The sequence below is a fragment of the Podarcis pityusensis genome (genome assembly GCF_964106645.2).
Source record: "Podarcis pityusensis genome assembly, chromosome: 3".
NCBI classification, from domain to species: Eukaryota; Metazoa; Chordata; class Lepidosauria; order Squamata; family Lacertidae; genus Podarcis; species Podarcis pityusensis.
Window position 1 is genome coordinate 77,761,666 of NC_138026.1, and position 13,241 is coordinate 77,774,906.

Sequence of the window (13,241 nt, forward strand, 5' to 3'; positions counted from 1 at the left end):
GAAATATAAATGCAGTGTTGTTCCAGTGGGGGTTTCTGAGCAAAAATAAAAATAGTATCACCAGAATCTGTCCCACTGCCACTTTTAACAGTAGCAATAGCAGGAATTAAAATGATATTCATATGAATTGGTTCTAAGACAGCTATGTTGAAAACAGGGCAGTGATGGCTTGATACCAAGACTGAATGTGGTAATTGATACATATTAATATAGTGTTATTTCCTACTGTGTCTTTCATATATTTTTTCCAGACTGAATTCTATTGATGTAAAGTATCAGATGTGGAAATTAGGAGTTGTTTTCACTGATAATGTAAGTTTATGCCATCAAATATAAATTAAGTACTAAAGCAGGAAACTGGTTTAGAGTGTGAGATTTGGCTATTTTAAGTGAGGTTGAAAATGTGTGCTTTGCTATATTAAGACTCTGAACATATATATGGCCAATTCCATTTGATATTCAGATGTAACGTAGTGTAAATTTTATCGTATCAGTGAAAGTCTATTTATGACATGTAAGGGATTGTTTAGCTTTGCATTTGATAACGTAGGCTGTTGGCTATGACTATTCATGCTGCAATAAACAAGAATTTTCCATGCTGTTTCCTTGTAGATGTAACTATTCATCATTTTTCAGAGCTAGAACTGAACATACTGCAAAGCTCACATAGAGGGCAAAAAATCACCCTGATGAGATACAGTGGTTAATGATAAATGATATTGGCTGATTTTGTTATTTAGACCTTGAAATCAGATATCCTCTCTCCCCAATTCATTCCTTTACTTACGAAAGCAGGCTTTTGGTAGAGTATTGATTCAGTTGAAAAACTGAAGGTTTTAACCAGGTTATTTAAAAAAGCACAAAAAATTGTTCATTTAAAAAGAATATGAGTTAAATAAAACTGATTTAAAATGTTTAAAATCTATCTTTTTTGCATTTATTTGGCAGCTGTTATGCTCAGGTCTAGGGCACCAGGAATCTTGCACCTGGTTGTATAAATTATTGAGTTATTTGGTTTTGCAGTTGAGTCCAGTTAATCGCAATTATCATGTTGTCTGCCCTTTTTCTAATTTTGTTTTACGCTTTCTCCCTGAAGTCTTTTCTGTACCTCGCCTGGTATATGACCATGTCAGTCCTTGGTCATTACAACAACTTTTTCTTTGCTGCTCATCTTCTTGACATAGCAATGGGATTCAAAACGTTGCGAACTATTCTGTCATCCGTAACTCACAATGGCAAACAGGTAATGTTGTCTTTTCTATCATTAACTACACTATCCTTTAAAACCAAGTTGGTAAGGAGGAACAATTATACAAACAGAATAGATAGAAACAAAAGGGATAAGTTTCATAATGTTTGTCCTAAAAATTCAAAGGATAAGTCACAGTCATACTTGCAACTCTGATTTTGCTTAATTAGTTGTAAAAAAAACATACAGTGGGTACTAATGTCTTAACCAGCACCATACTATCAGTGTTACTAAAGTCTCTTTTCCTGCGGCTGCAATGGGCGAGGAGGAAGAAGCAAAAGTTGCCTCTTCTCTTCTGCCATTTGCATAGGTATGGATCACTGGATCCTCAAACTGAAGGGCACAGTTGGCTGCAACCCAAAACTTCAAGTCAGTATGCTAAAGCGTCTCTCCTTTTTCTTTATTAGAAAGAAAACTTCTGCGTGAGGGCATTCAGCACAGAAATATAATTGTGCTGTCAAATCATATTGCTGTACTCTTAATTAATATGTAATGTGACTTTTGTTTTGTTTTTTTAGCTTGTGCTCACAGTAGGATTACTGGCAGTGGTAGTTTACCTGTACACAGTAGTCGCATTTAATTTTTTCCGCAAATTCTACAATAAGAGTGAAGATGGAGATATGCCAGACATGAAGTGTGATGATATGCTAACGGTAAATGTTACTTTGACTTTTATTCATCTCTCCTTGTGTTGCTAATACAAGTTCTCGATGCCATTCATATAACTCAGTATGGTTATTATAAACATAATGCTTTCAGAAAAAGGAAGGTTCTGTTACTATAAATTGACAGTGGCAAAAGGATATAGAAATTTGATTTCTCTACAAATACTAGAAATACTCTATAGTCAGAATAAAGACTTGCGTGTCGAGGTCCCCAGGGCCACCCCAATAACTCACACATAACACAGAATTTTTTGTTTAAGATTTTTGGCATAATTTTGGCCACAACTTATTGAAATACAAATTTGTGAGTGGTTGCTTAGGCATTGGTTGCGACTATCTGCCCCCACCATGGGGGGGCAGACTGACATTCCGCACGATGCGAAAGTCAGAATAGGGGAATACACTTGGGGGTTACGCGGAGCAGAGAACCTGCCCTCACCCCCAAATGCAACCAGGAGCTCATTGCTATGGCCCGAACCCCCTTGACAGAGTGGACAAGCAATAGTTAGCCCCCAATTCCTTTAACGGAATCCCTTGCAGCAGCAGCATTAGAGGGGCAGGCACTCAACCTACCAAGGGCAGGCACTCAACCACTTCCCCTCAACCAACCAAACCATAAACCAATGCCTAACCGCGAACCTTACAAGTTGTGACGATTTGCTACGCAGTAGGCAAAAACCAAATGGCCCCAGCCAATCAGCCAGATGGACAAAATTCCTACCAGGCCCCTGCCCCAAGAGCAGACGACCCCATGACAGGCATGGCAAGGTCAAAGCAAACAACCCTAATTCTAGGGAGGGGGGGGACGGGCAATCCGATGCACGGGCGAAAAGAGGAAGCCCTAGCCTTGTGTAAGGAGTTTTAGCATTTCTGGCTGTCAATCAACAAATGGCAACATTAACTTCTTCCCAACAACATGGGAAGCCCCAATCGCAGCAGTGGCCAACGAACAATTAGCCCGCCCCCAACTTTGGAGTGTCCTGGCGGCCCCCACCGCAACACGTGCTCTCCATGAAGGAGAACACGCTATCTCAAAAGCTTGCTCTTCTCAGATAATAGTGACAATTAGGAAAGCTGGAATGATGATTTCTCGTGAGTTGACTTTTAGTCAGGCTTCAAAGTTACAGACAGAACTAGTAACATACCAACTGTTTATACAGTACAACAAAAACTACTTTTATGATAACACCGGAGTCTTGTCTAGTAAAAGGAATTTGTCTGTCTCTGAAGCCTGAACTGAAGTCAGTGTGGGAGAGGGAGGGAATTAGACTGTTAAAAATATTTGTAAGGTTTCTCATATCAAACCACATATCTTTAAACCTTTGTTTACAAAAGCATTGTAAAACAGTTATCAATAGTTATGAATCCAAGGCCTAGTGTCAATATGCAGCCTCCTGTCTCCAGCAGGTGGGCCTTGCTAGTTTCTGTATTTATGCCAAACAACAAAGTGAAACTGCCAATAAATAAAAACAACAAATTTAAAAGAAAGCCGTATTCTGTACACAGATATCCCAATCCATGGGGGAAGCTGGCTCCTTCCCGTGTGAATGTTCCTAGTTTCCAGTTATCAGCTGTTCAGGAGGGATATTTTAGCAAGAAAATTTTGTATGAATATAGGAAAAATAATTAGTATGCCTTGTTTTCTACAGTTTTTAAGAACAAAATAATTGCCCCCTGTACGTATTCATCATTCTTTGTGGCCTCTGTGCAGTTTCACATTGGTGTGGTGTGGCCTAAAAAATAAGTTTTGCTGCTGATTTAAGCAGTGGTGAAGCTGCAGTCAACAGCCCAGCAACAACCTCGTGGGAATGAAATTCTGTAAGAGGGCACTGCCACAGTGCCAGCCTGCTGAGGGTAACTTCACCACTGCTTCAAGCAGTGTTTTGTAAAAGAAAGGCAACTGGAACCCTCTGCTGACTCCTGGTAACTCCCCTCAACAGATTTCATCCTCCCCACTGAGAAGGGTGAAGACTCCCCCCCCCCCAAAAAAAAATTGTACAGGGGCTTAATGGTCCCCCCATCAAAGCATGGAAAGGTTTAGCCTGGTGATAGGGACTAGGGAGCATTCGGGCTTGAGGCTGGTGTAGGTTTGTTATGTCCAAACCAGGCCATGATCTTTGAGAGCTTCTCTGAAGAGTGTGATGCTCTCTCACCCCCTTTCCCTCAGGTAAACAGACCTGCATTCCCACTCTCTTTGCAGCCACTCATTTATCTGAAATTCTGACCGAAAGATCAAGGTGCAGTTTAAGCCTTATGCAGATTAATACAGTGGTGCCCCGCAAGACGAATGCCTCGCAAGACGGAAAACCCGCTAGACGAAAGGGTTTTCCGTTTTTGAGTTGCTTCGCAGGATGAATTTCCCTATGGGCTTGCTTCGCAAGACGAAAATGTCTTGCAAGTCTTGAGATTTTTTTTTCGCTCCCCCCCCTTTATCTAATCTGCTAAACCTTTAATAGCCTTTAATAGCCTTTTAGCAGCTAATCCGCTAAGCCTTTAAGCCTTTAATAGCCGCTAAACCGCTAATAGCGCTAATCTGTTAAGCCGCTAGTAGGGTTGCTTCGCAAGACGAAAAAACCGCTAGACGAAGACTCTCGCGGAACGGATTAATTTCGTCTTGCGAGGCACCACTGTAAATAGCAATAGCAGATGTAGAATGTGCATTTTTAATATTACTGTCTTTTCCCATGTGTTCGTAGTGCTATATGTTTCACATGTATGTGGGAGTGCGTGCTGGTGGTGGAATTGGTGATGAAATTGAAGATCCAGCAGGCGATGAATATGAAATCTATCGAATCATCTTTGATATTACATTTTTCTTTTTTGTAATAGTTATTCTCCTCGCTATCATCCAAGGTACATATGCATATTTTTTCAGTTTATATTGTATTTTTAACCAACAAAATTACCCTTTCCCTACTGATAATTAAAATCCCATTTTTCCCTGGCACATGGGATGAAACATCATTCCATCCAATATATAAAAAATATAAACTTTCTGTGTCTAATATATTTGCTTATGTTCAAAATATATTTAATGTGAGTTTAGTGTAGAGATGTAAAAATTTCTGGAAATTTTGAAGCCATGGGAGGAGGGTGAGAAATGCTTTTTCCCACAGATTGGGAATGGGGGGACGGGACAGAAATTTAATAAAAATTGAAACAATTTAGTACTATAAAGAAGTGTGTGTTGCATGTCAAAGATCACTTTCTTACTTTAGGAACATAATGTATAACTTAGCTTATCATAGATTTATCATGTCTGGTATATTAAAAGTACAGTTTAGCCAGACAATAATTACAAACTGAATTTATTTTTTATTGTTACAACTTAAGCTACAAGTTGCTGAACTGTAAACAACCTAGCATCTCTTTCATTTTCCCAGTTTATGAAGAGCTAGCAAAAAATAATAAAAAGAGAAACCATCAACCCTGTAGTAAAACTGATAATTATTTATTCTGAGAATTATTGATTTATCCAGTCCTCCACAGTGTACACACATTAAAAAGAACTAGGGTTTTTGGTTTCATTTGGGGAGAGTTCTCATTTCGGGGGGGGGGGCAAAAATCAAACAAACAGGAGCAGTGGAGGCAGGAGAGTAGCATGAAAACATCCATACTGGGTTTGGGGGGTGGTGGTGGTAGAGTTAGGCTTTCAAATATCACCTAATGGATGCTTTACGTCTTATTTTCCAAAAGTCTCCAATGAAATAGCTGAGCTTGGGCTGCTGCAACTCCTCTTTCTTTCTTTCTTTCTTTCTTGCTTCCTTCCCCAGAATGCCTTGTGGGAGGAAATTAGTGTTGACATATTAGCATCTGTCCCAAAGATACTCTGTCACCTTAGAATGTAATTGTCCATCCAATTGCAGCTAGTGAGATACCTCTGGGAGGCTCGAAACCAGGGCATGGAAACAATCACCTAATCTGTTAGCAATGATTGAGCCTAAATCTAAATAGGGCTTACCATGGGTCTGTTGTGATGGCCTCCAGCTACTGCAATTCCCATCAGCCCCTGTCAGTTTTGTCAGTGGTCAGGGATGATGCAAGTTGTAGTCCATAACATCTGAAGGGCACTGTAGTAGCTACCGCTGCTATAGACAGTACTGTTTACCCAGTCAAAATAACCCCCTTTTTGGGTGCGGGTAACAAAATAATATTTAACAGATGTATTTGCATACAAGGAACAGGAGATATGAGATCTGATTGCTGTCTGTGAACTGCCAACAGCTCTTATTGGCATATGCCTTATGACCAGGATATTTGCTATCTTTGAATGCAGTTCCAGTCATCTGAGTCTCCTGCCGTGCCCCATTCAATAAATATATGGTTTCTGATTCCCTGCACCATCTTTGTGAAATTGTGCTGATGTGGATTGGTATGCCAAAACAGCTAAATGCAGGCTCAAGAGCAAAGCAAGCTGAATGCTACAGGTTGATTTCACTCAATTAAAATGGAGCTAATGCTTTTTGCTGAATCCCCTCTTTCCCAAGATGCTCCTTTCATGGCACTGAAGGAGCAAAAACATTCCAGCTCTCATGCATCAACTGGTATGGAAGAAAAAACGCCTGATTGAAATAGCAGTCACACATACGGTGCTATATAGCTGAAAATTAGAGACAAGCGAATAGGATAAAATGGTGTTGTCAGGTCTTGTATATCTACTGAAATCTCATAAAAGCACACACTCTAGTTTCACTTCTACAAGAACTCCAACCACAAAAGGTCCTGCAGAGCTTTGCACATGATTGGCTCATGCCCACAATCTGAGTGTATATATATGAATACTTCTCATCTGCAAGAGCCTTCAGACCCAGTACCTCTTCACTCTTTCCTTCTTCTGCAGCAAATCTCCCCTTCTCTTGTATTTATATTCTTGGCTCTGATGTGATTTATTTCTTTCCCCTGTTCTCTAAGCCACAGTCCATTACCTTTGTCGAGCTCTGTTAATGTGACTGTGTTAATAATAAGCATTCATAATGAGAACAGGAAAATGAAATGATGTAACCTCTGGATGCTGTCACATAAGCATCTTTTAGCAATTAAGACTTGTATTCCATATACACACTCTTGTGAAGAAGGAACAAGAGATTAAAGTCAATCTACAATTACTGTATTTTTCCATGAATAAGACCAGGCATAGGCAAACTCGACCCTCCAGATGTTTTGAGACTACAACTCCCATCATCCCTGACCACTGGTCCTGTTAGCTAGGGATGATGGGAGTTGTAGTCCCAGAACATCTGGAGGGCTGAGTTTGCCTATGCCTGTATAAGACACACATATAGGACGACCCCTATTTTTTGGAACCCAAATTAAGAAAGAGAGCCAGAGCCCTAACCCAAGCCTGGGCCACCTGCACCAGAGCCCAAACCTCTATTCATTCACCATCCGTGTATAAGGCGACCCACAATTTTTAATCAGAAAACATCATCTTATACACTGAAAAATACAGTAGTTTTCTCCTCTTGTTTTATGAACTGTGTTTCAGACAATTCCAGTTTATATGGCAAATTCAAGCACTTCATGTACACACTAGGGCTGGACAATATCTGGTTTTCAATATCATGTTATATCACCAACTAAACATCACAATATCTCGATATATCACAATATATATCTGCGGTGGCGGAGGGTCCCACTGGGCCTCGCCGCAGGGGAGGAGGACCCTGCTGTGCCTCCCCATGGAAGCGGAGGACTTTGTGGGCATCCCTGTGGGCGGCCTTGCCGTGCCTCCCCACAGATTGACAGAAATGTTTCTCTGAGTTAAACATAGATTCAGCCTCTACAGTCATATTTACTACAAACTCTGGCGGTGATTTGAGCATTCAATGCATATAACTTTAGTTTTGAGTAAGGTTTAAACGTGTGCATCAGATTATGACAGAGTTTACAAAATCAAAAGCATCACCTTATTTTAAGTATCACCTTATTTATTACCAGGTTTAATTATTGATGCATTTGGAGAATTAAGAGATCAGCAAGAACAAGTTAAAGAAGACATGGAGGTAATATATATCAGCAATTCTGTCGTGATGTATATGGTATTTCTGTGAAACAGAAATACATGTGTAATAGAAAAAAATATTGTGTATAACAAACATCCTAGTGAGAGGATTCCAGTTTAGGATTTCCCTGGCGTACTTCTTTTACATACAATATATAATGGACTATTGGGCTGGCATTATGGAGCAGCACTGCATTCTGAGGGCTTATACCACCAACATTCAGTGCTATAATCTATGCCAAGCAGTGGTGGTTCTCCAAAGATTTAGGCAGTGGTGTTTCCCAGCCCTGTTTCTTGAGATCCTTTTAAGCAACAAATGCTAGGGACTAATCTTGTGTAAGTAATGCATGTTCTCCACCTAGGGATGGAGAATAAATTAGTACGGCTCACATTTTAAAGAGAACCAACCTGATTTGCCAACCTTGTATTTATACATGGATAAATAAAATTGGATTATGTGTTTTGTGAATATTGCAATGCAGTTTCGGTTTAAAAAAATACACATTTTGAACAAACTTAGAAGGCAAATGCATTGGAAAGTGTACAGAAAAGCTTATTTTGGGGAAAATGTGTGCTTTGGAAGGGAGGCGTACAATTTAAATGCAGCTAAATCTGAAAAAACAAACAAACAGAAATAGGCTGCTTCATCTTCCCCTAGTTCTACTACTGATACATATGGCTTTTTCAGAAATAGTACAGGAAAAGGAATAGGAAAATTTTCATTTCAGCATCGACCCTTTATTTTCTTTTACTTAACAGAGAGAAATATTTTAGCATTCAGAAACTATAGGTTGGAAAAGAAGAGGGTACATTTCTATTTAAGGCCTTAAAGCAAGGGATTTTGCTAAGAAGTTTGAACTTGGCATACAGAGTTTCTTTGTTTTCCTTGTACTGTTAAAGAATATTTGGACAATGTATTTTTTCCCCATTCTTTTTAGACCAAATGCTTTATTTGTGGGATAGGTAATGACTACTTTGACACAGTGCCCCATGGTTTTGAAACACATACTCTACAGGAGCACAACTTGGCTAATTATCTGTAAGTACTTTAATGTCATCGAATCTGAAACATAATAGGAGATGCAACAAGTCAATATTTTGAAGTAAAACTCTAGTTAAATTTATATGGTGGTTGGAAAAGGAAGTATTTTGCTTTGTGACAACAACAACAAAAAAAGGTCAGGGGAGTCCCCATCTAGTATTGGATAATGTGCTTAAATCTTGAATTATGATATGCAATTTGAAACTGAACCATAATCGTTGGAAACAGCACGAAATTGACAACTAGAAGATAAATCCTATTGAAACTCTTAATCTAAGGGTTGAGGCTTTGAGCCCCACGTCGGGCAAAATATCCCTGCATTGCAGGGGGTTTGACTAGATGAACCCTATGATTCTATGAACTAAATGGACTTAAAGGCTTAGTTAAATTCTTAAAATAAGAGATGCAATATATATTAACAAGTTACAATGAGTCCTGTAGCCTTTCACTTCAATTCAATTTCTGGAAGCCAAGTTTGGATTCAACTGAAACCAGAATTTAGTTTCATATCCTAGTATGGAGGGACCCTAACCCCCAATTTCTCAGTTTGGATGTTAAGAAACCAGGAATTTGTTCAGGGAGGGAATAGGTGAAGTGAGGTGAGGAGGGAGCCAACCAGCGAAAGGATTGCTCCTAGTTCAATAAAATATGATTTAGTAGACTGGTTTCTGAACTGGAGCAATAAATCATAGCCATGAATTTCCCATTCTACACGTGAGAGGCCTTTGCTTTCTAATGACAGGCTGATACGTTCTTTCATTTTTAGTTATTTCTTATATACAGGTATTTCATTCTCATATATGTGTGTGTGTGTGTGTGTGTGTGTGTGTGTGTATATATATAATCATGAACAACAACTTCTTTCTTTATCTTAGATTTTTCCTGATGTATCTCATAAATAAAGATGAAACCGAACATACCGGGCAGGTGAGTCACCAACATGTTGTGTAACAATAACTACCTAAGATTCATTTTTTTCCAGAAACTTTTAAATGTAATCTACTGTGATACAAATTGGTACCAGTACCTAGAAGTCCATTAGATGAGAAAATAACTTTTTGTTACTTTTGATAGCTATGTGAAGTTTCATTTAGAAACATTTCAAGAGCTTACATCAATTTTGATATTTTCTTTGTCTCCTCTACTACTTGTGTTAGTTTGGAAGGTCACATTTTAACTTTTTTAATGAATTCACAAACATTTCAACTTCTGGTTCTTTCCACTCACCAAAGTTTTGGTATGTCATGTAGAAACTGGGGGATTTGCCACCTGTATTTCTTTTTGCTGATGTATTGTTCCAGTCCAGCAAGGGAGATTTAAGCATTCCATATACATATGTTCATCTGGATGCATATCCTGTATCCATGCTCCTCTAACTGGATGGTTCTTGAGTTCTGGCCCTTTGAAAAAATACAAGCATTGGAAAATTAAGAAATGTTAATACTCATCCGTACATAATATTCATTCCCCCTGTGGAAGAAACCAAGATAGATTTTGTAAAGTCCTACAGAAGCATATTATCCCATAACTAAAATTGCTGCTTTTGCTATTCTAGACGGAGAGATACAGTATTTTGTAGACTTGCATGAGGCTTAATTTTCTGATGCTGTGGATTGGATCTAGTCCATTTATCTCCAAGACCTACAATGGCGAGGATAATAAAGAAATAGGGTCCTGGTTAGACAACACTATACAACAACAGAAACTGAAACACAGACTTGGATAAGAAATAAGTAGAAATGCTTAAAGTATTTATAATGCTTCTGCCTCATGTGAAAGCAGGAACGTACTTGAGATTGCTTCAAGGCGACGGAGTTAAGCTTTTCTCTGAAGTAACTACATTCCTGTCTTTGGGTACAGGGGGGACACTAAAACCACCAGACTGTTGTAAGATCATGAAGAAATACCTTTCAGATAAGGCTAATGATCCCTTCTCTATAAAGTTGAATCAGTGTGTACAGTACGTATTTCAGCATAAAAAGCTAGGTTTTGGTCATCCTTTCAAAATACTTCAGACTTGCAATAGTGAAAGTTTTAGAGTAAGTGGCAAAAGTCTTTCAAATGTATTTTAAAAGTAAGTTCAACTATCGTTCTCTTCTGTGTCTTACAGGAATCCTACGTATGGAAAATGTATCAAGAGCGATGCTGGGAATTTTTCCCTGCCGGTGACTGCTTTCGAAAGCAGTATGAAGACCAGCTTAACTAATTCTAGTTGAGGACTATCTCTTGAGAAACCATCCACACCTCTCCCGACTCCTTTGGGAACAGTTACCAGATTTCCCAGATCTATTAAGCAGTGTGCTGTTTGGAGCACCAAAGCTTTTTTTGATGACTCAGCTGTCCTTTTTTCTTCTATGTTTGCTTTGAGAACAATGAGAACTTAACTCTGGGAAGAGAAGAAAAAATATCCCACACAACAAATCCCCATACATAACATGAACACACGCACACAACAAGAGACTCGACAGCTTTTTTTCTCTGAGACTGCCTGATGATTTCCTTAACTAAGAGAACACATGTGGGGTACTGTGATAGCCACATTCATTCAATCTATTTATTTCATCATCCTGGAAGGACCTCTGTAGTTCACGGAGTGCTGTAAAGGATTGTTGTGGACGCTAAGTTGTGGGGAAATAGTGCCTTACTATATGTAGGTTGAGCTATGCAGAAGATGAGTGCATGATGACATCTTTTTTTCTTTATTTGTCCTCTCTTTCCTCCCAGTTAATATTTATTTTGTCTTCTGGAGGGACTTGGGAGGGATTTGGCTGTGCACACCTTTTAAATAAGACTATGGCGTGTCTCAGGATAAAAAGTAGTTTTTTTCTCATTAAGCTCAGTTCACAGGTATCTTCCTCTTTATCTCTTACACTTATTTTGGTAATGCTCTGATGCAACACTGCAACTTTATGAAATCTTTGTATGAAAACAAAAAGACTGCAGAAAAAAACTTTAAAAAGAATAATTTCATTGCATGTTTATTATGCAAGTTAAAACAACAAAAAGCAACCTTCTGAAGCAAGTTGATCAACATGAGAAAACATTCACGATAATATTCATAGTAATAAAGTGTTGTGGGCTTTATTGTACATTTGAAACCAGTGTCATCAACCCACTATGTATATGTTATGAACTTGCCAGTAGTTTGGATTTATTTTCTTTTTGTTGTTTTCCTTTTTGTTCATTTTGCCATTTGTGATCATTAGTGGAATTAAGGTTTTTCTTAGGTCAATTTTTAAAATCCAAGGTGAAGCAATATCCATTCAGGGATTTCATTATTTGCATCATGAAACACCAATGATGTGTACATCACTCCATTTTGAGTCCTTTTTTGATTGTAATGCCAGTCTTTACAAATAAACGGAGAGATTTGGAATGGAAGCAAGGTGCTTTCGCTGTCACTTGGCTTCTTTTTAACAGAGGCTGTCAGTTTTTCTTTAAAGTTATTGCAACAATTACCCCCCCTTTCGTCTTCGTAGCATCACTGTGGTTCCTTCTGCCCTAGTGAACGTTCCAATTTAAACCCAAACCACCACTTTACACTGAAGAAAATCTGCTTCTTGATCACACTCACTTAGCTGTAATAAAAGGTTCATTCCAACCTATCTTTCAAATCAAGAGAGAGTTTTGTGGCAACTTAAAGCCTAATAAAATTATTAAGGTAAACCTCCCAATTGAGAATAATACTTTATGTGGACTCTAGGCTATAAAAGCTTATACCATAATAAACATGTTTAAGGTGCCACAAAGCTTTCTTGTTTCTGTCGCAGCAAACTAACACAGAAACTAGCCTCTGGAGACCTCTAAATTTATGTAGTAATATTCAAGATAATTAATGGCTGTACATATAAGCAATTATCTGAACCAGTTCTGCATATCCCTTTCTGGCAAACCTAGACAGCATCTTAAAAAGCAGAGACATCACCTTGCCAACAAAGGTCCGTATAGTTAAAGCCATGGTTTTCCCAGTAGTGATGTATGGAAGTGAGAGCTGGACCATAAAGAAGGCTGATCGCTGAAGAATTGATGCTTTTGAATTATGGTGCTGGAGGAGATTTGAGAGTCCCATGGATTGCAAGAAGATCAAACGCATCCATTCTTAAGGAAATTAGCCCTGAGTGCTCACTGGAAGGACAGATTGTGAAGCTGAGGCTCCAATACTTTGGCCACCTCATGAGAAGAGAAGACTCCCTGGAAAAGACCCTGATGTTGGGAAAGATTGAGGGCACAAGGAGAAGGGGACGACAGAGGCCGAGATGGTTGGACAGCGTTCTCGAAGCTACA

The 13,241-nt window shown here is 38.8% G+C and overlaps 1 protein-coding gene and 1 long non-coding RNA gene across 20 annotated transcripts in view; one reads left to right on the forward strand and one right to left on the reverse strand.

The window, feature by feature from the left end:
• RYR2 (ryanodine receptor 2) overlaps nucleotides 1–12,346 on the forward strand; it is a 260,198-nt gene extending 247,852 nt beyond the window's left edge. For all 18 annotated transcript variants that reach the window (XM_080997555.1, XM_080997568.1, XM_080997565.1 and 15 more), the window contains 8 exons: nucleotides 252–312; nucleotides 1,097–1,243; nucleotides 1,768–1,902; nucleotides 4,611–4,767; nucleotides 7,852–7,916; nucleotides 8,854–8,954; nucleotides 9,833–9,884; nucleotides 11,068–12,346. In XM_080997555.1, coding sequence (XP_080853681.1) covers nucleotides 252–312; nucleotides 1,097–1,243; nucleotides 1,768–1,902; nucleotides 4,611–4,767; nucleotides 7,852–7,916; nucleotides 8,854–8,954; nucleotides 9,833–9,884; nucleotides 11,068–11,163 — 814 coding nt within the window. In that variant the 3' untranslated portion in view covers nucleotides 11,164–12,346. The remainder of the gene's footprint in view (nucleotides 1–251; nucleotides 313–1,096; nucleotides 1,244–1,767; nucleotides 1,903–4,610; nucleotides 4,768–7,851; nucleotides 7,917–8,853; nucleotides 8,955–9,832; nucleotides 9,885–11,067) is intronic.
• LOC308472713 overlaps nucleotides 1–13,241 on the reverse strand; it is a 73,080-nt gene that overhangs the window by 34,906 nt on the left and 24,933 nt on the right. The window contains exons 2-3 of one of the 2 annotated variants that reach the window (XR_013983660.1): nucleotides 10,185–10,357; nucleotides 5,247–5,692 (exon numbers count right to left, since the gene is read on the reverse strand). This is a non-coding gene — a long non-coding RNA (uncharacterized lncRNA). Of the gene's footprint in view, nucleotides 1–5,246; nucleotides 5,693–10,184; nucleotides 10,358–13,241 lie in introns of those variants that run through there. The other variant, XR_013983659.1, reaches the window with a different exon arrangement.